At 44.8% G+C, this 25,057-nt stretch overlaps 1 protein-coding gene across 6 annotated transcripts in view; it reads left to right on the top strand.

Annotated features, from left to right (window-relative positions):
• Positions 1 to 24,739, top strand: part of SEPT6 (septin 6) — a 72,007-nt gene extending 47,268 nt beyond the window's left edge. The window contains exons 6-11 of one of the 6 annotated variants that reach the window (XM_021706746.1): positions 2,472 to 2,568; positions 5,848 to 6,016; positions 9,494 to 9,626; positions 12,341 to 12,531; positions 15,097 to 15,141; positions 23,721 to 24,739. In XM_021706746.1, the coding sequence (XP_021562421.1) occupies positions 2,472 to 2,568; positions 5,848 to 6,016; positions 9,494 to 9,626; positions 12,341 to 12,531; positions 15,097 to 15,100 (594 nt within the window). In that variant the 3' untranslated portion in view covers positions 15,101 to 15,141; positions 23,721 to 24,739. Of the gene's footprint in view, positions 1 to 2,471; positions 2,569 to 5,847; positions 6,017 to 9,493; positions 9,627 to 12,340; positions 12,536 to 15,096; positions 15,142 to 20,109; positions 20,837 to 23,720 lie in introns of those variants that run through there. The other 5 variants (XM_008073612.2, XM_021706744.1, XM_008073611.2 and 2 more) reach the window with 5 other exon arrangements.
• The last annotated feature ends 318 nt before the right edge of the window (positions 24,740 to 25,057 follow it).

Here is a 25,057-nt window from a genome sequence, read left to right as displayed (position 1 = left end):
CAGTTGAGGGAAACTGCTAGGGGAGGGAGGGGCATACCTCATCAACAAGGGTACCTGCATAATCAACGTTTGTATACCTAACCCTGAATCGTACCCCACATCTATATAATAAAAAAAAGAAGAAAAAGAAATCCAACTGCCTGAGCCTCCCAAAGTGCTGGGATTACAGGTGTCAGCCACTGTTCCCGACCTCTTTTTTTTTTTAAGTCAGGGTTGGCCGGGCTCAGTGGCCCAGCCTGTAATCCCAGCACTTTGGGAGGCCGAGGCGTGTGGATTGCCTAAGTCTGCAGGTTCGACACTAGCCCGGGCAACTTGGCAAGACCTCATCTCTACAGTAAATAAATAAATAAAAATTAGCCAGGCATGGTAGCGCACACCTGTAGTTCCAGCTATTTGGAAGGCTGAAGTGGAAGGATCATCAGCCCAGCAGGTCGACCCTGGATGGCCGTGAACATGCTGCTGCACTCCAGCTTGGACGACGGAGTGAGACTCCAACTAAAAAAAAAAAAAATTAAAAAAAAGAGTTAGGGTCTCCCTCTGTCATCCAGCCTAGAGTACAGTGGTGTAACAGTAGCATAATCATAGCTCACTGTAGCTTTGAACTCCTGAGCTCAAGAGATCCCCTTGCCTCAGCCTCCCATGTAACTGGGACTACAGGTGCACACCACCATGCCTGCCTATTTTTTTTCCTTGTAGAAACAGATAGGGTCTTGCTATGTTGCCCAAGCTGGTCTCAAACTCCTGGCCTCAAGCCACTTCACATAAGAGTAATGAACTACCTCCTTTTCCAACTGGTTTTGTGCAGCCAGTTCACCCCAGGGTTTAGAGTGTTCACCTCATCTGCTGCTTTAAGCCCCCAAATAAGAGTAGCAGACCAGCAAGGAATGGACTTTGAAGTCAGAGAGACCAGGATTCCACACCTTGCTCTGTTCCTTATTATTGTGTGCCTGCTGGTAAGTCACTTGTCCTTCTGGACCCTTTCCCCATCTATAAAAGGGGTGTAGTAAAGCTACTCACCTCATAGTGTCGTAAAGATTCGATGAGATGACCTGGTACACAGTACATAGAGCTTAATAAAGTGTTACCGCTACTAATCCAGTTAGTATAGCTACTCCGGCCTACTCTGTGATGACTTTGACTTCCCACAAAGTTATTTGCTCCCTCCTCTGTGTTCCTCCAGCCCTTGAACCTCTGTTTACAGCACTGATCTCACTATATCATTGTTGGCATGCCCTTCTTCCTCAGCAGACTGTGCAGGCCCTGTGCTTTCTCAACATTGTATTCTTCTTAATATCTAGCATATAGTAGGGACTTAGAAAATATTTATAGAGTGGATGAGTGAGCAAATGGGTCAACATGTCTGAGACCGTTGCCTATTTCTCCAAGCAGGCTAAGAAAGCTTTACACCTGTTAGTGTAAAGCCCTTTTGGGTAAAGCCCTGCCTGGGCTCCTCTGTTTTGTGAACATGTATTCTGTGGTTCCATTTGGCCAGTGGCGACCCAGCACTTACACACTGGCCAGCTTCTTGTGGAGTGGGGCACTGTGAGCCTTCCCTGGGCCCCACCCAACCAAGTGGGGCAGCTTCCTCTTCTCTGACACACAAAGCCAGGCCCAGCTCCCCATTTTCCCTGCAAGCAACCTCATACCCCTGTTTGTGCTCTGCCTTTCTTTCCTCACTCCTGTTCCTACCCCTGCCACTCGAGGAGTATTTATTAAATACTATGTGCAGAGCACCAGACTGTATATTTGAGCCCTTGGTCACATACTGTCTTACATAGCTTCAACTATGTAATTTTCCAACAAGACTGTGAGCTCCTAGAGGGCGAGAGAGTGTGACTTCTACTTCTGTCTTCCTTATAAGTACCTATGACAGAACCCGGCACAATAATGGGTATGTGGGTAAATCCTTGCTGACTTGTCTTCTAGGCTCACGAGTTCTGTGTGAACTCTTGTTCCAGGGAAGGATGAGACAAAGGACAGTACAGTTCAGTCAGCCATACGGTTTTAGAATGTACCTAATCTTGGGGCTCTCACATTCCAAGGAGGGGGGAGGGCCAGTGATCCCAGCTCCTTGTGTTCTCCTTTATCCTCTCTAGCCACACAGAGCCCTCTGATCCCACTCCCCCATTTTCCAAAGGCTCTTTCCCTCAGCAGCAGCTATGAATAGTGAATAGCCTGCTAATCTGTGTATCTGCTTATTATTCTGCTTATTTTCTCTCTTTGTCTGTTGCCTATGCATTCAGCCATGTCATTATTATCTTCTATTGTGAATTTCTGAACAGCAGAAGCTTGGACTAGGCCTCTTATCCCCACACAGTTCAGGAACTTAATAAATGCCTCTTGGTGACGATGACAGTGAGGGACGTGGCAGGCTGAGGGCCTGAGGCCCCAGAGACGAGCAGCAGCTGGGCTGTGGGCCACCCAGTGCCTTTATTCTGGAGTTCTCAGCTTTTGTTTGCCTTTGCTTTCAGGCCCACCTGCCGTTTGCTGTCATTGGCAGCACAGAAGAACTGAAGATAGGCAACAAGATGATGAAGGCACGACAGTATCCTTGGGGCACTGTGCAGGGTGAGTGAGTCTCCAGGAGATGGGCTGTATTCAGGAAGCCCCTTTTGTCTGTCTTTTTGCTTGTCCCCAGTCACTGTAGGATAAGTCTCTAATTTGTCCTCAGTCTCTGCTCATTTGGTGTGGGTCTCAAACTGCCACAGAGATCACTAGCAGGCAGATTCTGGTTTCATACCTGGATTCCCTGATGTGAGCAAGCTCCTTTTGTCTTTTTTTTTTTTTTTTTTTTGAGTTGAAGTCTCACTCTGTCACCCAGACTGGAGTGTAGTGGCCGCTTCTGGCCACCGCAGGTTCGACCTGCTGGGCTCCAGTGATCCTTCCGCCTCAGCTTTCCAAGTAGCTGGAACTACAGGCGCGCGCTACCATGCCTGGCTAATTTTGATTTATTGTAGAGATGAGGTCTCACCAAGTTTCCCGGGTGGGTCTCGAACCCGCGAGCTCAGGCAATCCACTCACCTCAGCCTCCCAAAGTGTGGGATTACAGGCTGAGCCACCGAGCCGGGCTTCCTTTTGTCTTTAATGGAGAAAGCACTGCTAAGACAAATGGACTTGAAGCAAGGTAGGGAGGATTGTGCAAAAAAGCATGTATACTTGCCCAAGTGTACCAGGAGAGGTACAAGTCGTTCACGCAGTGTTGTTTGTAATGACAAATAATTAGAAACAACCCAGATATCCATTAAAAACAGACTGGGTAAATTGCAAAATATTCATATAATGGAATATAATATAGCAGAGAAAATGAATGAACTACAGTTGAATCTTCATGAATGAATCTCAGGAACATAATGTTGAACTAAATAAGTTATAGAATAATATGTACTGTGGGGTTCCATTGTATGATTCCCAAAGTAGGCAAAACTAAACAAGATATATATTTTTTAGGAATTCAGGCTGAGGTAGAAGGATTGCTTGAGCCCAGGAGTTCAAGACCAGTTCAGGACATAGCAAGACCTTGTCTCTACAAAAATGAAAACAAACAAAACACTAGCCAAGCATGGTGGCATGTGCCTGTAGACCCAGCTACTTGGGAGGCTGAGGCAGAAGGATTGCCTGAAACTAGAAGGTCGAGGCTGTCATGAGCTGTGTCCATGCCACTGCACTACAGCCTGGATGACAGAGTGAGACCTCAACTCAAAAAATAAATATTTTAAGAATTCATACATACGGTCGAGCTCGGTTGCTCAGCCTGTAATCCCAGGACTTTGGGAGGCTGAGGCGAGTGGATTGCCTGAGCCCGTGGTTCAAGACCAGCCCTGGCAACTTGGCAAGACCTCGTCTCTACAATAAATAAAAAATTAGCTGGGTATGGTAGCGCGCGCCTGTAGTTCCAGCAACTTGGAAGGCTGAGGCAGAAGGATCGCCGGAGCCCAGCAGGTTGAGGCTGCGGTGGCCGGGAGTGTGCCACTGCACTCCAGTCTGGGCCACAGAGTGAGACTCCAACCCCCCCCCAAAGAATCCATACATAAGTGATAAAACTACAAAGAAAGAAAAACAGAAATACAGGAATGATAGCTCCCAAAGTCAGGATAGTTGTTAAGTCTTATTGCCAGGGGATGGAACGATGCCAAGAGGGGCATGAGATTGGAAAGGGGCATGCAGGGACCTTTAAGGTATAGGTAATGTTTAACCTGGGTTGTGGGAACATTGGTGTTAATTTTTCAGAAATTCTTTAAATTGTGTATACATTTTATGTATTCTTTTGTATGTATCATTATTTCACAATTTAAAAACAAGACATGTATACACTCAGGAAAGTCCTTTTGTGGTCTTTCTGACACATGTTGTTACCCTTGGGGCTAGTTGGTTCAGTGGATGAGGCAAGACCTAGGACACTGCCATGGGTGGACGAGGTCTCTGGTCCTTGGTGTCTACAGCTATAAACTGGGTCGTGGATAGGGCACCACGTGAGAGAGTGATTGGTTCTCTGTAAACTTATCCCTACCACTAGGCAAATAACTGAAAGTAGGTGGTGAGTTGTCTGTATCACATACAGAGACTGGCATGTTTTAGGGCACCTCAGAGACCCATGGGTGATAGCTGGATTTTCCATAGATAAGACAAGACTGGTTATCAGAACTTTGCTAAGTTCTGGTCTTTTCTGCCTTTTGGAACTTGAGACTGGAGTGACTGTGCCTGTTTATCACCTTGGACACCACTATCCCTACATGATCAGGCATACACCACTATCTGACACAGTAGAGCCACACCTGTAGCCACCTTGACAGAACACTGCTCATGATCTTCTGGTTTAGCCAGAAATCAACTTGCTATGATTTGGTCTACATCTTTATCATTCTTACCTACTGCCCAAAATGCAGACCTTTGATGCACCCTCTTGAGGAGGGGGTTTGTTTGCTCAGAATGGAAAGAGGGGTCCCTTGCTCCTGGTCACCATTACTACTTTCAGGCCATTATCCACTCTCTAAAAATTACACCTCCTTGAAAGTTTCTACCATCCAGAGGGGCCATGCCTGTGGTTGATACCCCTCCTTGTCACTGTCATCTATTGCTATCTTAGTTCTTTTCCTTTATTCTTTGGAGACAGTGTCACCTGGTCATAGCCTTTGCCTCTTTCCTACACTGCCTGGATTTGAATCCTAATTCTGCAACTTTCTAGCTTTATAACCTTGCCTGACCTCATTGCGACCTCGCAAGGACCATTCCCTTATCTGCCTGATAAATTCCTATTTTTCCTTCCAGAGTCATCTTAGGGGTTTTCTTTTTGGTGGCGCCTTCACTCTCCCAGGAGCTCTTAGGGCCCCCTCTTCTGGGCTTTCATTGCAACTTGGCTAGACCTCCATTTTTGTAAATTTGCATTGTATTATATTTGTCTATTTGAATCTATTCTTCCACTAAACTGCAAGCTCCTGAGGGCAAGACTTCATGACTTCATTTCTGAATTCCCAGTGTCTCACACAAGACTGAGAACAGAGATTCTACAAATATTTATTGAATGAATGGATGAATGTGCACGTGTTGTTGTCCAAAAAGTGGTGCAGAGCAAATATTCCTGTGAGGGTTCTGATTGGTGAATTTGGGTTCAGGTGCTACTGAAAGTCTTCTCAGGTATTTTTATGGTATCACAGTTTTTCATAACTACCATTTTTATAACTTTTCATTTGAGTTTTCAATAGAAAAGCAAAGTAGGAGGTAAATACACAGGCTCTATATACACAGATTGCAAGGCAATGTCACTGTGAGACATTTCGCCTCTGGTTTTGTTTCTTCTGCTGCTGGCATTCCTTTCAATATACTTTCAATACCCCAAACCCTGCTATGCAGTTGAAAATGAGGCCCACTGCGACTTTGTGAAGCTGCGAGAGATGCTGATTCGGGTCAACATGGAGGATCTGCGGGAGCAGACCCACACCCGGCACTATGAGCTGTACCGCCGCTGTAAGCTGGAAGAGATGGGCTTCAAGGACACCGACCCTGACAGCAAACCCTTCAGGTACTGCACCCGCCAGCCCAGCCCAGCCCAGCTCAGCCCACCCAGGTGGTGTGAAAGCCTTGCCCTGGAGAATTCACAGGGGAGACAAGACGCGAGTGCTAAGATCTAAAGGAGCAGGGGTAACTCACTTGCCACTTCCACGTGCTTATTTGCTCTCTGCCTCTGCATGCCTGTGGAGACAGCTGCGGCAGGGCAGGCTTGGGAAGCACTGCTGCCCTGCTCAGAAGGGCAAGGGAAAGGAGGAGGCCCAGAGGACCAGTAAGGCCAATCACGCATGCACGCATACGTACACATACACACACACACACATGCACACATGTGTGGCAGCTCCAGTCAGCTGTGCTGGCGGGGCGCCCAGAGCTGGAACCTTGTTCCACAGGGTGGCGATTTGTAACTGTCCTCTGCTCCCTCTCTTCACCAGGCTTCTGCTGCTCAGGCAGGCTTCCAGTCTGTTCTTTTTTCTTACCTCCCCAGTCTCAAAACCAGATAGGACCAGGTAGCAGTCACTTGACAAGTATTTATGAACTACAGGTGTTTCATTCACTGTCCTTTGTGTTTGCAACTTTTGGTTTGACCACAAGATGTTAATACTCATTGGCATATTTCTCAAGTGAGAATTTAAGATGCTTTCAGAAGAGGGGAATGTTTTGGAAAGCAGATCATTATGCAGATAGAGTGATGTACCAGGTAGGAGTGTCTGATCCACATGCATGGTGTGTGAAATAAGCCCCACAGTTTAAATTACCATGTGGTGCTCTTTACTGTGCCTTGGTCTCCTTTGAGGAAATATTAGGCATTGATAAGCAAGTGAGGGATAGGTCTATGGGCTAAGAAGACTTTCAGATGACCTCTGAGAGCCCACAGTACCTGTTCACTTGTCAGGGTGGGGGGGGCAGACTCATGCCCTACACGGACAGGAAGAGCCAAGGACCACTGGAGTGCCTGGGTTTGGGGGAAGGCGCGCTTGTCTCTCTCTGGTGGGAGCTCCCTAGCTCTCTTACCCACTAGCTACTTTAATCTGCATTTCTGCATCTGTGGAGAAGGAGGTGTGCCTCCAGCTGGTCATTTCGCCCCCTCCCACCACTACTCCCTACCACACCTTCACTCTATGCTGAAAACCTGTTTTCCATGTCATTCCCCTCTTCAGTCCTCCCCTGCCGGCTCCTTTCCATGTTGCATGTAAACATTCTCATGGTAAAGAAACTCTCCCTTGGCCCTGTTATTTCTCACCAGCCTCTCCCCTGTCAAGAAGTTGGGCTCTGCTGAGAAGGAGAAAGCATTGTTCTATATTTACTGGTTCCTCTGCCCCATCTCTCGTTTATTCCTCAGCCCTGTGCGGTCTGGCTTCTGCCCCCAGAATGCCACTGAAATGCCTCTCTCTGAGGTCAGCAATTGCAGACTTGTGGCCAATTTCAGTGTGGCCTTTGAGTCTCATCTGATTTGATCTCAATGAAACATTTGATGCCATTCCCCCACTGCTTCCTTTTTGGAATATTCTCTGTCTTTCCTTTTTCTAGGACTGGCCTGGCTGGTCCCCTCCGCTGCCCCCACCACCACTCTCTCTCACTTTCACTTGCTCCCTCCTACATCTCAGCCTTGCTTGCAGGCTCATGTTCTCCGGCTTAATCCTTTAAATGTTGGTATCCCCCCCCAAGATTCTTCTCTAGGGCTTCTGCTCTTTCGACTCTTTGTGGGTTATTCTTTCTACTTTCACAGCCCTAATTACCACCCAGAAGTAGATGACTCCCCAGCTAAAATCGTGCTTCTGAGCTTTAAACCCATTGATCCAACAGCATACTGGACATTTTCATTCAGCTGTCCCATAGAAGACCTACCTGAAACTCAAGCTGTCTACAGTGTAATTCAACTTCTGCCTCTTTTTTTTTTTTTTTTCTTTTTTCTTTTTTTTGAGTTGGAGTCTCACTCCGTCACCCAAACTGGAGTGCAGTGGCCGCTCCTGGCCACCGCAGCCTCGACCCGCTGGGCTCCGGCAATCCTTCCGCCTCAGCCTTCCGAGTAGCTGGAACTACAGGCGCGCGCTACCACGCCCGACTAATTTTTGATTTATTGTAAAGATGAGGTCTTGCCAAGTTGCCCAGGCGGGTCTTGAACCCACGGGCTCAGGCAATCCACTCACCTCAGCCTCCCAAAGGCACGGGATTACAGGCTGAGTCACCGAGCCTGGCTCATCTTCTGCCTCTTAAACAGACTACTTCTTCTGCATTCCCTGTTGCAGTTCATGATACTACCATCTACCTGGTTGCCCAAGCCAAAAACTGGAATTATCTTTGAGTTCTCCCAAATCTTGGGAGTTCTGCTTCCATTTACTATGCCTTCAGTTCTCTCTATTCCCTTACAATCCCTTAACATTAAGATCGTGTCATTTCTTACCTGGATTGTTGGAAAACCTGGCCTTCGCACAGCAGCCAGAATGATCTTTCTCATTTTCAGCTTGGATCTAGGTAGACTTCTTGCTTAAAATCATGCAGTAAGTATAAGCTGGCATGGTGGTGCACACCTATGGTCTTAGCTACTGTGGAGGCTGAGGCAGGAGGATTGCTCGAGAATTGCTTGAGGATTGTTTGAGGCTGTGGTGAGCTATGATCACACCACTGCACACCCAGCCAGGGTGATAGAGACCACAGCTTTAAAAAATTAAGTAGTTAATTTGAAAATCATGTAGTAGATACATGTCCAATTTTTTCATGTGGCATCAAGAGCCTGTCCTCTTCTGTCAGGCTCAAGAAGCTCACCTCCCACTACTCTTTTGCTTATAGGAGTCTCTCTGGGCATGTTGAACCATGCCTAGCTCCCCAAGAATGACATTCTCTCCCCACACGTACCTTTATACATGCTGCCGTCTTCAGAGCACAGTTCCCCCTCTTCTTTACCAGGCTATCTCCTATTTCTTTAAAAATAAACCCGGGCATCTCCCTCTAGAGCATTAGTTCCTTGATGGCAGGCACAGTGGCTGTTGGCTCTAGGTGCCGAGGGACTAGTATCTTGTCATTTAGTACTGGGTCTAGTACATGATGGAGTCTCATCGAGCATTTGTTGAATTGTTAATTAATGTGGTCAATTTCAGAGCCGGGGCCTGGCTGCATAGTGCAGTGGGATGGCCCATATGAAGAGACAGGAGTCCCAGCTTCTGGTCCCAGGTCTTCCTCTTATTAACCATGTGACCTTGAGCAAGTCACCTCACCTCTCTGGGCCTCAATTTTCTCATCTGTAAAATGAGGGTACAGAACCAGATATTCTAAATCTCTCCAGTTCACTAGGGCTGCCCCATCCCCCTCCAGAAGCCCTGTGACCTTTTTGTCACAGGCCAAGCCAGATTCCCTTTGTGGTTCTCTCTTTGTACCTTGTACACAACTGGGAAAGGGAGAATGGAGGAACTCAGGGAAGATTGTTGGAGTTAGTTTTCATCAAACAGGAGCCATTCTGAAGCCAGAGGAATTAACCTGACCATGTTCGCAGTTTACAGGAGACGTATGAGGCGAAAAGGAATGAGTTCCTAGGGGAGCTCCAGAAAAAAGAAGAGGAGATGAGACAGATGTTCGTCCAGAGGGTCAAAGAGAAAGAAGCGGAACTCAAAGAGGCAGAAAAAGAGGTAAATGCAAACCTGGATGCCAGGCAGAAAGGGAAAGGAGGCTGAACATGGCATGGAAGCCCATGACTTGAGAGAGCAGCCAGTGAAAGCCTAGTGGCCTCTGGGAAGGAATAAGGCACAGCATCTGTAGCCTGCCTTGGTTGGTAGACAGGGGCTGTAAGATCTTTTTTTTTTTTTTTTTTTTTTTGAGTCAGGATCTTACTATGTTGTCTAGGCTGATCTTGAATTCCTGGGCTGAAACAATCCTCCTATCTTAGCCTGCCAAAGTTCTGGAATTCACATTGAGCCACTATGCTTGGCCAGATCTGTCTTTTGATTTCTCATTCCCAAGACTAGGTTGTAGTCTTCCCATATGGTAGCCACTAACCACATGTGACTATTTAATTGTATTTTTGAATTTTTAAAATCATATTTTTTAACTTTAAAAAATCATATTTATTTGGTTTTTGTTTTCTAGAGATGGGATCTCACTTTGTTGCCAGGTTGGAATGCAGTGGTGTGATCATGGCCCAGTGCAGCCTTGAACTCCTGGGATCCAGGGATCATCCCACCTCAGCCTCCTGAGTAGCTGGGACTATGGGCGTGCACCACCACACATGGCCAATTGTTTCTTTTTTTGGTAGAGATGGGTTCTTGCTATGTTGTTCAGGCTGATCTTGAACTCCTGGCCTCAAGCAATCCTCCTGTCTCAGCCTCTCAAAATGCTGAGATTACAGATGTGAGCCACTGTGCCCAGCTAAATTGTATTTTTAATTGACAAACAATAATTGTATGCATTTATGGGATACATACAATGTGATGTCTTGATATATGTCTATATAGCTCAGCTGTAAAATGAGGGTATAGAACCAGATGTTGGTTCTATGTGGAATGATATAATCAAGCAAATTAACAAATCCATTATCCATACTTATTTTTTGTGTGTCATAAAAACATTTAAATTCTACTCTTTTAAAAGCAATTTTGAAATATATAATAAAATTTAAAACTCTTCCTCAGTGGCATCAGCCACATGTCAAATGTTCAATCCTCATGTGCCTAATGGATAGCATATTGAGCAGCATAGATATGGAACATTTCCATGGTCACAGAAAATTCTATTGGGCAGAACTGCTACAGAAGTCAGGTATGGGCTGACTTTTTTCCCTCTTCCTGGGAGTTTGGAGCTCAGGAGGGACAACTGATCACTTTTTTGGATGTTTTGCATCATTCTACCTTCTCTGATGGAGTGGGTACTTTGCTGAAACCTAAAACAACTGTTACTGTTCTTCTTCACTTGGATAGTCTGTTCCATTTCATTTTAGAGATAAAGAAACATTTGTGCAGCTCTAGTAACTTTTCAAGCTAAGTGGTTTTCACTGCTTAAGCTATGCCTAGGTGTATGCGGTCAGTCCTCTATCCCATGGCCTTGTCTCCAAGGTCTCCCTACCAGTTCACCTACTGCTTTGAGATTAATTGGCCTCAGGTACAGTTTTGGTCATGTCAGCCATTGCCTCACTTCTCTGGGCCTCAAAACCCTCAGCTATAAAGAAAGGAAACGATTACTTCCTGGGTTTCCATCTTTAATTTGCTGGGACTTACAGAGGTTATCACTAAAGCTTGTGGCAAGTGTATTGATTTTATTTCAGTTTCACTTTTAAAAAGAAAACTGTTGCCGGGCTCAGTGGCTCAACCTGTAATCCCAGCACTTTGGGAGGCTGAGGTGAGTGGATTGCCTGAGCCCATGGGTTCGAGACCAGTCCAGGCAACTTGCGAGACCTCATCTCTACAATAAATAAAAAATTAGCTGGGTGTGGTAGCACACGCCTGCAGTTCCAGCAACTAGGAAGGCTGAGGTGGAGGGATCATCTGAGCCCAGCAGTTCGTTCGACGCTGAGGTGGCCATGAGTGTGCCACTGTACTCCAGCCTGGGCGATGGAGTGAGACTCCAACTCAGAAAAAAAAGAAAAATGTTAGCTGGGCACAGTGGCTCACACCTTTCATCGCAGCACTTTGGAAGGCCGAGGTGGAAGGATTGCTTGAGCCTAAGAGTTAGAGACCAGCCTGGGTAACATAGTGAGACTTCATTTCTACAAAAAATCAAAAAGTTAGCTGGTCATTGGTAGCAAATGCCTGTAGTCCCAGCTACTTGGGAGGCTGAGTCAGAAGGATTGCCTGAGCCCAGGAGGTCAGTGCTACAGTGAGCCATGATTGTACCATTGCACTCCAGCCTGGGCAACAGTAAGACCCCAACTCAAAAACAAAAACAAAAAAAAACAGTAAAAAGAATGTTTCCTCATAAAATGGAGATAACAGAATTTACCTTATAGGATTGTTATAGCAATGGAATTAGTTAATATATATAAAGTACTTATAAAAGTCAGTACCTGGCTATAAAAGCACTAAGTACATTTATATTATTGTAATTGATGTTATTTTTAACAATGTGTGGTAACTGTGGGGACTCTCTTAAGCAAAATGTTTGATTAAGCAGAATGCAGTGTTTCTTGACCGTATTCAGAAGCAGAGACTTTGAGATAAAATGGTAGGAGGAGAGAACTACCCAAAGCATGGTGCCCTTTGGCGCCATCATGGCAGTCCCTGGAAGAAATGTCTGCTGAGGTCCCAAGGTTCAGTAGGGGTGAACCCTGCCAGTTCCCACCCGCTCTGGACTTGGCTGGGTTGGGGTCTGCTCACAGGGGATGCTCTCCAGTATTACTGTGCTTCCCTGCCAGCTGCACGAGAAGTTTGACCGTCTGAAGAAACTGCACCAGGATGAGAAGAAGAAACTGGAGGATAAGAAGAAATCCCTGGATGATGAAGTGAATGCTTTCAAACAGAGAAAGACAGCGGCTGAGCTGCTCCAGTCCCAGGGCTCCCAGGCTGGAGGCTCACAAACGCTGAAAAGAGACAAAGAGAAGAAAAAGTAAGTCCTAGGTTGCTCTGGGAGTGGTGGCTTCTTTCTCTTCCTGCTCATCTCCCTCAGGGCAGGACCCGGAGGTTGAGGGGGCTGAGGGCTGGTGACTAGAGGTGAGCCATGGGGGGTTAGACTGATTTGGGTTCCTGTAACTGGTCTCAGTATCCCCCATGGGGACACTGGGATTCCCTGAGCTTGGGGAGCTGATAGTAGGAATGGGGTATGGTCCCAGAGGCCCAGCCCCTCTGTTCAACCCACTTGAGAAAGCCCTGCACACTCAAGGTAGATGGTAGAGGAAGGAAAAGGAATGGAAAAGAAGAGGGAGAGACCGGGCACGGTGGCTCAAGCCTGTAATCCCAGCACTTTGGGAGGCTGAGGTGAGAGGATTGCCTGAGCCCACAGGTTCGAGACCAGCCTGGGCAACATGGTAAGACCTCATCTCTACAATAAATCAAAAAATTAGCCGGGCATGGTTGTGCGTGCCTGTAGTTCTGGCTACTTGGAAGGCTGAGGTGGAAGGATTGCTGGAGCCCAGCAGGTCAACGCTGGGGTGGCCGTGAGCGTGCCACTGCACTCCATCTTGGGCAATGGAGTGAGACTCCAACTCAAAAAAAGAAAAAAAAAAAGGGAGAAAGCAGAAGAGGGGAAGAAACACCAAGAGGTACAAACTTATACAAAAGAGGAACAAAAAGAAGCACAGACAGAGGGAAGTGAAAAAAAGAGAAGGCCTTTAACAGAAACCTCTGGGCACCCTCTCTCCCAAACCCCCAGAGGTTGGAGCTGGTCTAGCTTATAGGCCTGCCTGCTCGTCCTGTATCTGAGGTTGTTTCTCTCTCCATGCCTAGAGTCCAACCCTCACCCTGCCTCAGTTCTCACTAGCTGGAGCCAACTGAGTTTAACTGCTAGCCACTGAAAGCAGCAGCCTAGCCCTGATTTCCCACCCCTTTGCTGTCCCTCCCTGCTGGTTACTTAGTCGTGCCCTGCCTGGGGTACTGAGAAAGATGAACAAAGTACCTGCGGTACTTAGTAGGGAACCCTCAGATACCCGTGCACTCTCTGTGTGCCCTATCCTCAATCTGCAGAATGATTTTAAAACCCGTTTATCTGCCCTGGTATTTGGAAAGGCAGGAAAGCGTGGGTTCCTGGTTACCATGTAGGTCAATAATCTTGACCTGTCTCCACTCTCTGCTTGCTGAAGTCACCTATTCTCATCCCAGAAGCAGAGAAGAGAAGAGGATTTCCAGTGGGACCTAGAAAACAGCCAGTGGTTCCCTTGTACCCTGTAGGTGTTTAGTTGTTTGTAAAGTGTGACTTGAAGAGCTCCTAGATGGAGTGTCTAGCAGTGTCCTTACTCAAGGGTCCTGAGGATTCAAAAGATGTCCACAGTCATTGCCTTCTGTTTTTAACCACTTGTTTCCCGGATTTAACTATTGGATATTTGCCAGAAGGAAGAAACATCTGGCTTATCACTTAGGAATAGCATAGTAACTTTGTACAACAGCAAAATATTTTATATTTGAAGGCACTCAATTTTGCAATCCAATTATTCTTTATTCAGATGTGTAATTTGAACATTTTCACCAATTAGTCCAGATTTTTATTGCTGAATCTTAACACTATATATATGTCAAGTTCATCAATTAATTACTTTTTTGGTTATTACTTGATGGATAAAGTTTAGCCAGAAAAAGTCTCTTTAATACACTATATACTGTATTAACTTATCTGTCAGGGTGTATTAGTTGCAGCAGCCGGAATGGATTCCTATTTTTAAGATCAGAAAAGTCTAAATTTGTCTTCCAGCTCTAAACTGCTGCCTTCATGGTTCTGTGGTATCTGTTAACTGAATCCCTGGGGCAGTTTCACAGCCTGCTTGCAGGAACTAGGAGATTAGTGTTCAGATTGCACTGACACTAAACTATAAATATGACCTATTCAGTTGTTCAGTAAAAGTTTCTTTCAGACCAGGCTTCTCCTTAGTTACCTCAAATGGAGACTGACTTCTCCCACCTCAGGCAGAAGACCCTAATAGTAAAACACCTCTCTCCAGTCTCCAGGAATACTTAGGGTTGGTGATGGCATTCTTTTCCAATTCTGAGATAGGTGAGAACCTTGCTGATGTGTGGCATCTCATATTAGCAACAAGGGTCTGACAGAATGGCCTGTGTTCTTCCCTACTTCCAGATGCATAAGTGGCCCCAGGTCTGGGCTTCTTGCATAACTTTATGAACAATCGGTTAACTTCTGGAAGAGCCACCATTAGACCTGTGCCACCTTGTTCCCATAGCGGTGGTGGTGGGTTTTGAAGGTAGAAATGCTGGTAGTACTATTTCTTCTTGTGAGATGGTGGTTAGATCTAATAGAGTTACATATTCTGAATTTCCTTCAGCTGCCCCTAAAGAGATAAGAAAGAATACGTGTTTCAGGGGTCCCTACCAGTCTACCCTTCCCACTTCCCCTTCCTGCTACTCCTTAGCTCCTTTGACCTCTGACTCTTCATTGTTTGTGTCAACTCATAATATTTGATTTCTCCTCATGCTCACTCCATCTTCATCAGCTCTTACTGTTTTACAGTTAACTCTGCTGTTTGCTGCATGCTGCATGAGACCCAGGGTCCTGGTAAGCTTTATTAACTCTAAATAGAACTGGCAGTGGCTTCTAGAACATATACCCCCCAATCCCATACCTTAAGCACACATATCTAATCATAAAGGAAGCTACTTCACTGGTCTAACTGATTTCCTCTTGTGACTTACTATGTGGAGAAATAACCTGGTGTGCTTTCAGGTGTACATGTGGAATGCCTGCTTGCCTGATTAAAAGGGGGAGGGTGTTTTCAGACTTTAGCTGCTAGAACAGCTGGGTAGCATAGGTAGTTTCTGTGATCAATATTTAAGGTTCCACTTTTGTCCATTTTGTAAGAGCCACAATCATTACTTTCAAAATGAACTAAACTTTAATGATGAGAGAAACTTTGGGGTTCATAAGCTGTGTCCTGCAACATCATAGTCAGCATCAATACCACCACCACCACCACCACCAGGTTTGAGACTGTCCAGAGCCAATGGAAACTTGCTTTTCTTGTTTCCCTCTGGTGATTGTTTCTTATCCGAGGGGTTCAAATCTTCAAATTTCCTTTAGCTATGTATGCCCCCAAACCATAATAAAAGGGGAAGAAAATGAAAAGACTCAGATGTTGTAGAGAATTCCTTATACTTAATTCTATAAGTACCAGCTTCAGGAAAACCTCTGATAAGGAAATAAACAGGTAACCTTTGGTAAGAAGGATTCCTGAGTGCTAGGTGATATGTCCACAGAAGTGAATAAAGCAGTCCCTGGTGTCACATAGTCTATACAGAGACTGAAAGCGGTGATTAAGCACCTTCTATCTACTCTTCTAGACTCAGGTAGTGGACAGAGAGAGAAAATACATATTTTTGTTTTTTAAAGCAAGATTTATTGAGAGGATGGAAAAGCTCCCACAGTGGGAGGGAACCTGAGGGGGTTGCCCAATATTTTTAACTTAATGTGATTAGTCTTACTATTTTTATTTTTTTAAAACTTTACCAAATTCAAGCATGACCAAAGGAAGAGAAGATAGTAGAATGTAGCCCCTTGTACACATAACCCAGCCCCGAAACAACTGTCAGTATAAGGGTGATCCAGCCGGGCTCGGTGGCTCAGCCTGTAATCCCACACCTTGGGAGGCTGAGGTGAGTGGATTGCCTGAGCCCGCGAGTTCGAGACCCACCTGGGAAGCGAGACCTCATCTCTACAATAAATCAAAAAATCACCTGGGCATGGTAGCGCGGGCCTGTAGTTCCAGCTACTCAGAAGGCTGAGGCGGAAGGATCGCCGGAGCCCAGCAGGTTGAGGCTGCGGTGGCCGGGAGCGGCCACTGCACTCCAGTCTGGGCAACAGAGTGAGACTCCGACTCAAAAAAAACAACATATGGGTGATCCTATTTCACATCAACTACCCCAGGTCTGCTAAATGATTGTAAAGCAAAACTCATTTTATCTGTAAATACTTTAGTATGTATCGCGAAGAGATAACAACTCTTAAAAAAAAAAAAAAAAAGGCTAGGCACAGTGGCTCATTCCTGTAATCCCAGCACTTTGGGAGGCTGAAGTGGGAGGATCACTTGAGGCCAGGAGTTCGAGACCAGCCTGGGCAACATAGTGAGACCTTATCTCTACAAAAATAGCTAAATAATAATTTAAATAAAACAAAAATCAAAAAAACACCCCATAAGCACACTTCCACCATTATCGTACCTACAAAATTACCGATCACTCGAAAACATAAAATGTCTAGTCAGTGTTTGAAATATTCCAATTGTGTCATAAATGCCTTTTTCCATTTGTTTGTTTGAATCAAGGAATATGAAATATTGGGAAGACTTTTCCCCACTCACCCATGTTGTTTATGATTTAAATAGAGAGCCTGCTGTTGGTCACCAGACTGATTGCTGCAGCTATTGCAGTGGGGACTTTGGGCAGCTGGCAAAACATCCTACTTTCCAGCAAATCCCGAAGAGGAAGTCCATAGAGGCTTCTGAAACTGGGCCAAAGGAAACAATCTTAAAAGAACAATGAAATGATTTACTGTTGGGCTTAATGGCAAGTTTTGGAACCTCTGCTTAGTTGACTGAAATTCAACAGCAGACTTCTATTTAGGAAGACTATAAATTCTCAGAATATCTTTCCACTCTAGGCACTGTAGTTTCCATGCCTAGCAAAGTGTCTGACATGCAGTATGGGTCAGTTCATGTGTATTTTGTTTCCCCATTCTCTTTTTTGTTTTGAGTCAAGGTCTCACTCTCTCTCCCAGACTGGAGTACAGTGGCATGATAACAGCTCACCACAGCCTCAACCTCATGGGCTCAGGTGATGCTTCTGCCTCAGCCTCCTGAGTAGCTGGGACTACAGGTGTGCACCACATTGTTCAGCTAATTTTTTTAATTTTAGGGGTCTCGCCATGTTGCCCAGCCTGGTCTCGAACTCCTGGACTCAAGCAATCGTCTTGCCTCGACTTACCAAAGTGCTGGGATTACAGGTGTGAGCCACTATGCCTGGTTTATGTTCCCCCATTTTCAATGAGGAGAGCAGGAAAGATTTATTTGATTTCAGTTAATTCAGTTTTCATTGCATGTGCTTGACACAATTGCATTCAGGTTTTCCCAAGTAAATTATTGTTAGTGGCCTTTCCTACAATGAATTCTGGCGAAACTATAATTAAAGCTACACTTTACAAGTGAGAGGCAATTGGTAAACAGCTGGAACAGCCAACTCCAGCCTCAAGTAGGTTGGCTCTTCTGGCAGGCTTTTCCCTGGCAGACCACAAAAGCAGTTCCAGATCAACTAGTCAGAGGAGGTCTTGGCTTACCAGGATCTGAAAGCAGCAAAGGCATCCTACTCCCTCTCCAAAGCCCATATTCTAGGGGTAGATCACAAAGGTCACCTAGAATGCAGCCAGGATGAAGCTTACTGTTCCTTTCTGGTTTTGAAATTGCTAGAGGCACCACTTGTAGCTGTATGCAGTTGTAAGAGAAATTCCCTTGTGACCCATACACAATTGCAGATACTATATCTCAATGATTATTGGTCCTTGGGGGTACACAGTAAATATATGGACATTATACACATATCAAAATATATCAGCCTTCCCATGAAGCCCAGAACATAGGTCATTGCAGTGTTTATTTATTTATTTATTTAATGTTACTCTTCCCCTAGGAAGTAGGAGAGTAAAATCAGGTGAGCCTTCATATATCGTTTATTACTTTTCAGAGGTTTTTCCATATGATAGCTCATTTTATCCTTGCAACAGTTCTGTGAGCTAGAAGGAAGGATTCTGTGAGATAGAGAAGGAAGGAATAATCTTCAGTTTACAAGATGAATAAATGGATGAGCAGGGAATTTAAGGAACTTACCAAGGATGACACAGTGAGTTTGTGGCAGAACTGGAGTTAAGAATGCAGGACTCCTAATTCCGGGTATAAATTGCCATTTACCCAAGTGTGTGTGTACCCCCAAAATGTGTACATGTATGTGTGTGGAGGTGTGTGTGGGTGTTTTCACTTTGAGGAAGTTATTGTAGAACATACTCATGCATGCATAAGCTTCTAACTATCCCCACCCCCAGTATCTAATAGTCTGTGTTTAATGAGATAAATGTACAAGGAGGGATGCAAAAAAAATCTAGAATTTATTTATAAAAAATTGTGTATTTATTCTTACATGTTTATACTGCAGTCACTTTCAAACTACTCCCTGTTTGATTCAATACACCTATCGAGATGCTTTCTTCACTACTCAGAACTGTTTTTTAGCTTGTCAGTTTTGATGCCTTTTAGTGCTTCTCCTGTTTTTTGCTTCAGCTCTTACACATCAGCAAAATGTTTCCCCTTGGAGGACTTTTTTTCATCCGGGGAAACAAAAATAAGTTGTTTGGGGCAGGATTGGGTGAATAGACAGGATAAGGCATCGGGATCATGACACATTTGGCCAAAAACTGTTGAACACTCAGCGCAGTGTGGGTAGTTGTGCTCATAAATCATCCATCATGAAATGGGCAAATGAGTTGAAAGAATCTAAAAAAACAAAAAAAATCACTGACGCTGAACCCAGCCTCTCACAACAACGCTAGCTGGTAAACTGATGCCGATGGGTTCCTAGAACACTTAGCTAGTGGAGGAAGCCTGTACTATAAGGGGCCTGCCCGCCAAAAAATAATTTTGGTTTTTTTGGGGTCCCCTCATATCCTTCAGGTAATAAACAGGGGCTTAGATTCACAGCTAAGGAATTCTTGGTGGCGTTATGGTGTGATGGAAAGAGTCTTAATTAAATAGTTCTGACCCCAGTTGTGACTCTTTCTTTGTGACCATTGGCAAGTCTGTTGATTTCTCTGTGTTTCTCAGTCTCCTCATATGTCAAATGGGGATTGATACTACTTACCCCATTTTTATCCCAGGGATGAAGTTTACATGGGAGAAAGTTTAAAGTGCTATATGAACACCAAACAATCAGGGTTTCCATGGCTCAGGTTTTCAGGTAACTGGTCGTCTGGACCCTAGAGCAGAGCCCAGTAACCATCCTCAGATACTTTACAAACAGGTCTTACCCCAGGTTACCCGTTGGCTGACTAAGACAACTCCAAAGGCTACCTGAGGTGAAACCTCAGCCTCTGCTTTTCCTGAGACAGGAAATGCAGTGACTGAGAACCTGATGCTCTCTCCAGTGACCTGAAACCACCTGTAAACTTGTGGAAGGTATTCCTGCACAAGGTATCTGGGCGCTGGTGGTGGGAGAAGGGGCACTAGGCAGGACCTAGTAATTAAGAAGAGATGAAAAGTATTTTTGTAGCTATTGATCATTATTTTGCTAGCTAATGCCATGACTCAGGATGTGTGTGTTAGTACGAGAGAGAAAGCATGTTCCTAAGAGCCAATGCAGTAGACCATCTAATATAGCTATATTCTAATTTATCCATTAGTCATCATGACTTACACAATTTTCTTCTGACCTTTTATTTTGGTACATTAATCCATCCATTCATTAACCTAGCTTCTCTTTTCATTTTCAGTTTGGGCTTCCTGTAGACACTCTTTTCCTGCGCAACAGAGCTGGGCCTCCCTTTCTCTAATTTCCCCCTTAATACGTCTTGGGGGAAGACAACCGGTGCCCTCCCCTCTCCTCCTTCTAAAGTTTATAGAAACCTGAGAGTCTGAGGATGATGTCTGGCCTCTGGTTGAGAAGCCAGCAGTCATGTGACTTGGAGATGCATTCTGCATCTCAGTCCCTCTCCCAGCGCCCCAAGCCATCCCCTCCCAGCACCCCCCATCTTTGCTAGACTGTAACATGTTCAGGGGGCCCATCCACTACTCTTTACCATCAGCTTCCCTGTTCGAACTCTTGACTACTGCTTGCTTCCCTGAGGTATTTGCATCTACTGTGACTGGGTAAGCCCTGGTCAGCATGGTTGCCCTATTGGTTTCCTGCACCTCAGACACTGATATTCCCTGGCCCACCCCATGCTCACCATCAGGAGCCACAGCCACTTCTCAGAGGGTTCCAAAAGGAGACCCTTTAGAGCCTTTTCCTTCTGGCCTTTGAGCCCAGCCCTTTCCAGTTTTCAATCACTCGAAGTAACTGTACTCAAGCCGTGTTATAAAATCTGCGACATGTTTATTTACACCAAGCCCTTCCTATAAAATACAACTGCTGGAAAAAAATAGCATAAATTTCCCCTCTCTCTGACTCTGGGCACACCACAGATGCAAAAGGGATAATAAACCTGAATATGATTACCAGCCTAGAGTCTTGAATGATAGAGAATTATTTGAGGTGTTTTAGCATCTCAGCGGTAATTTTCCAGAGGGCTCCATGCCATCCCAATAAGGTGGGACCAGTATCAGGAATAATAATCACATTTCATAAACTGGAAAATATAGCCTTCAAAGAATCAACTGTTTTGGGGTTTTCTCTAATGAGTCTTCTAGTCTACTTCGTGAATGTGATGATGAATGTTAATATATATTTTGCACTCATTCCCTGATAAGAAGAGATGAGACTATTGACTGGAGAGAAAAAAAGAAGTGTTGTGCCTTGGAAGATCCTTAACTTGATATCCAGTCTAAGGAGTTGATAGTTTAAAAATATTCCAGCCTAATTTGTATAATGGGTCCTATCTGAGAGTGGAACCCCTTTGAAGTAGAGAGCCCTCTGTTATCAGATGGGCCATGAAGCACAGTGACCTTTGGTGTTTGGCCACTGACATAGTGAGAGCTAGAGGTGACCTGGCAATGATCTGTGGCTAACGTGCCCTCTCTCTGCCCTTCCTTTGCAGTAATCCATGGCTGTGTACTGAATAGTATTCCCCGCTACAGATGGACTGGACTCCATTTAGCCTTTTAAGCCAAGTTTCCTATTTTAACTGACAGCTTTCCTTTGAGGTGCCAGGCAGCCAGGGTCCCCCACCCTTGCCATGTACTTCAAGCCCCTTCTTCTTTTTGAGTTCCGCAACTTGCTCCTGCCTCCCATTCCTACCCACTGGCACTGACCATGACCACCTTCTCCTTTAAAAAAAAAAATTACTTACTTTCATTTTGTTTCATTTCATTTTTTTGAGACAGGGTCTTGCTCTGTCACCCAGGCTGGAATGCAGTGGTGTGATCATAGCTCACTGCAGCTTCGAACTCCTAGGCTCAAGGGATCCTCCCGCCTCAGCCTCCCAGGTAGCTGGAACTATGAGCCACCATGCCTGGCTAGATTTTTAATATATTTTTTTTTGTAGAGGTGGCGGTCTTGCTATGTTCCTCAGGCTGGTCTTAAACTCCTGGGCTTAAGCGAGCCTTCTACCTCAGCCTCCCATTACAAGTGTGAGCCATCACACAACTGGCCTGATCGCTTACTTTCAAAACACACAGTCAAACAAACTATGCCAAATTTCCAGGCCTTTTTGAAGTGTTGAGACAAGAGAGTGGGTTTCTCTCTTTGATAATAGATAATAATGGGAAGCAAAAAGTAAAAGTGAAAAGCAAACATATGTACACACTTTCCCTTTTCTTGTTGGCAAAGCAAGAGTGCAGTTGGATATGTACAGTTTGGTGATTCACTGATTGGTTAGTGGCCAGAGGCAAGGATGAAGGTGATGCTGCCAAAGCATAAGCTAGTTTCTTGGGAAAATCCAAGTCACAGTAGAGTCTTTTAGAAAACCCTATTCCTGGAGGTAAAAAAACAAAAAACCAACAACCAAAAACAACAACAACAACAAGCCAACCAAACAAAAAACCCTGCTTCCATACTCAGCCAGTAGCTCAGAGAGATGCTGTGTTAGAACTGTCAAGTCTCCTTGAGAAAGACTTCTTATTTGCAGCTTTGATGTTACTAAGTCCTGCTTCAGAGCCGCTTTCCCAGAAACCCACATTTAAACAACAAACCGGTAATCACCATCCTCCTGAGTAATTATTTGCATTACAAACCAGAGGCCCCCCCTCATTTGCATTTGTTTACAGATTAGCTACTTGAGGCTTGAGGAGGTCTGAATACTTCAAAAGTGTTAGAGCCACACAGTCTTTTAGAGACCTTCAAAAAACGAAGCGGGAATTTTATATTAAGGAAGACACATTGGTCAGTTAGATATAACCCACTTATTCTGTAACAGGAAATTGAGTCCCAGAGAAGTGAAGGGACTTGACTGAGGTCCCACTGCTGTTTCAGGACAGAAGCCAGATTAAATTCCATGCCTCTCGACTGCCAATCCATTTCACAAAGAGATTCAAATCTGTGTATATACATTCCTGTAGACAAGGTCTTTTGATGTTCAGAGAGACTGAATAGTCGGTTTTAGTAGACCCTTGAGGTTTTTTTCCCTACAGAAAAACATCCAAAGATAGAGTGGATGGGGGCGGGTGGGGCGAAGCAAAGGCTCTGGGCTAGCTCCTTAACCAAGAGCCACTGATGACAGGAGTCACCAGGGCGCCTGTCAGCTTTCCTGCGAGTCCAGAATGAAGGTCCAGGCAAGTGTATGTTTGACAGGTGTCCTAGGTGATTCCTATAATAAAGGAAATTTAGTAAACAAAAACCTAACCTGTGAGTGAACATAAGGTCTTTAAAAAGTCGATCAAGCCTGTTAAAATAATTTAAATGCTTATTTCATTGGGTAGCTTTTCTCACTGTAGATACAAAAGATTTTTCCTTCTTCAATGAAAAGACTTTTTAATTAGTACAATTGTTACTATTTTTTTCAAAATACCCTAAGTACTCTGTTTACTTCTGGTGAAACAAAACCAGTCATTATAAATGGTCTGTGCTTTTATTTTCCCAGACTGGAATGGCTTTTCTGAAACACACACATACGTCCCTCATTTCTCTTAAGCCAAGAAATTTGCTTTCCCTAGCTGCAGTGTAGATTGCTGGTTTTTTGTTTGTTTTAATCATTCACATATGGCTGTTAATATATGCTTGTTTTAATTAAAACAAGAAGCTTTAAACCGGTGTGTGGTGTTCTTAAAACCTTCTTAGCAGATTTCCCTGTGGTGATGGCCCGCCAGTGACCCCCATTTCTAGCCTGTCTTCTCAAAGTATAATCTGTGCTACCTCACATTGCCCACTCCCCTCCCCCTGTCTTACTTTGAATGTCCTGTTTCTTTGGCTAACTTCATGTTTTCTTTCTCTTTCTCTCTCCCTCTCCAGCTTTTTTTAATCTTGTCTTCAGCAGCTGCACTAAGTCTAAAGGAGAAGACTGCCATTATAGAAGAGTTAGGGTTCCATATTGTCTCAAACCAGAAATCAACCAATTCCCTCTCCCCTCCAACTGCGTGCGCACATACATACATACACACATACCACTCAACAAGTGTTCATGTGTCCCTGTGTGCAGGCAAGAAGCTCTCTTCTGACTTACATGGTATTTTAAATGGCAGTGTCTTGTCCTAAACTAACAAGGCAGGAAAAGAACCATCAGAGCTGGAAAATGGACCAAATGTAACCTCAGAGAGACAACTACAGGACCACTCACTCAAGTGTAAGTGACTGGGGCAGGACACCTCAGCTGTGGGTGTGGAAGTGCTGTTCACGAGTTTTTGTTTGAGCTTTATGTTTTTAGACAACAATTATCTGGTTCAGTGAGTTGACTGTCTACAGCCACTATTACGCATTTCTGAATATGGAAGAGAAAGTCAAGTGACATTTGTATCTTCTTCAACATTCACAGACCTTCTGCAGACCCCAGCAAGGGGGAAAATGGATCCACTATCTGCCACTCAGGTGGAGAGGGGAGAGAAGAGAGGGGGTTTAAGCTTAGTGAAGCAAAATCACTTCATTCAACCTTCCAGGGCCAGTTGAGGTTTTGAGAGAGGTTTCTACTCAACCTGGGATCTGGAGGGAGAGCTTTGATGTTGCTAAATCTGCCTTGAATTCATTGGTTTAACTTGCATCAAAATACCATGTGAGTGTGCTCATTCCCATATGTCCCTGCCACCATCACCACCATTCTGCTGTCCAGTGTCTCTTGAGAGAGCCTCTTTGCATGTTTTCTAGAATCTGTGTTTTTCCTTTCTTCTCCTTTGTTCTTTTTGCTCAAAGGTGTGACCAGTCACTGCCCCTCCGGGGCTTTCATTCTCCAGGAGAAACATCCCAGAACCAGCACTGTTTAGCTTGATACCTTTCTAATGTCCATGTCAATTTTCAATAAAATTCAAAGAAATGCTAAATGGCTGTGTGATCTGATCTTAAATCATTAGGTGATGCGACCCACAATGGTTTGTCTTAGGTGGAATGGGTGACTGCCTCCCTAGTGGGTGATTTGAAGGGCTCAAGGAGGCACCACCAGCCCATGGAATCTTTCTAGGTGGGTTGGTGTGCCCCCCCATTTCCTCTATTTGGGGTGAAACTCCCACCAGGGTGGGTTGGATGTGAGCAGAAAGTCCTCTACTTTTCCCTTGTTAGCATGGATTTAACTGGTCAGTTGAGCTAATTATCATCTAGGATATTAGATGGAGGAAGTGAAGCACCAGATTCTACAGAACAAG

This window comes from Carlito syrichta, unplaced genomic scaffold, assembly GCF_000164805.1.
Source record: "Carlito syrichta isolate Samal-C Ts95f unplaced genomic scaffold, Tarsius_syrichta-2.0.1 Scaffold315966, whole genome shotgun sequence".
Classification (NCBI taxonomy): Eukaryota; Metazoa; Chordata; class Mammalia; order Primates; family Tarsiidae; genus Carlito; species Carlito syrichta.
Note: the sequence above shows the minus strand (reverse complement) of the source record. Positions and strands in the feature narration are given on the sequence as shown.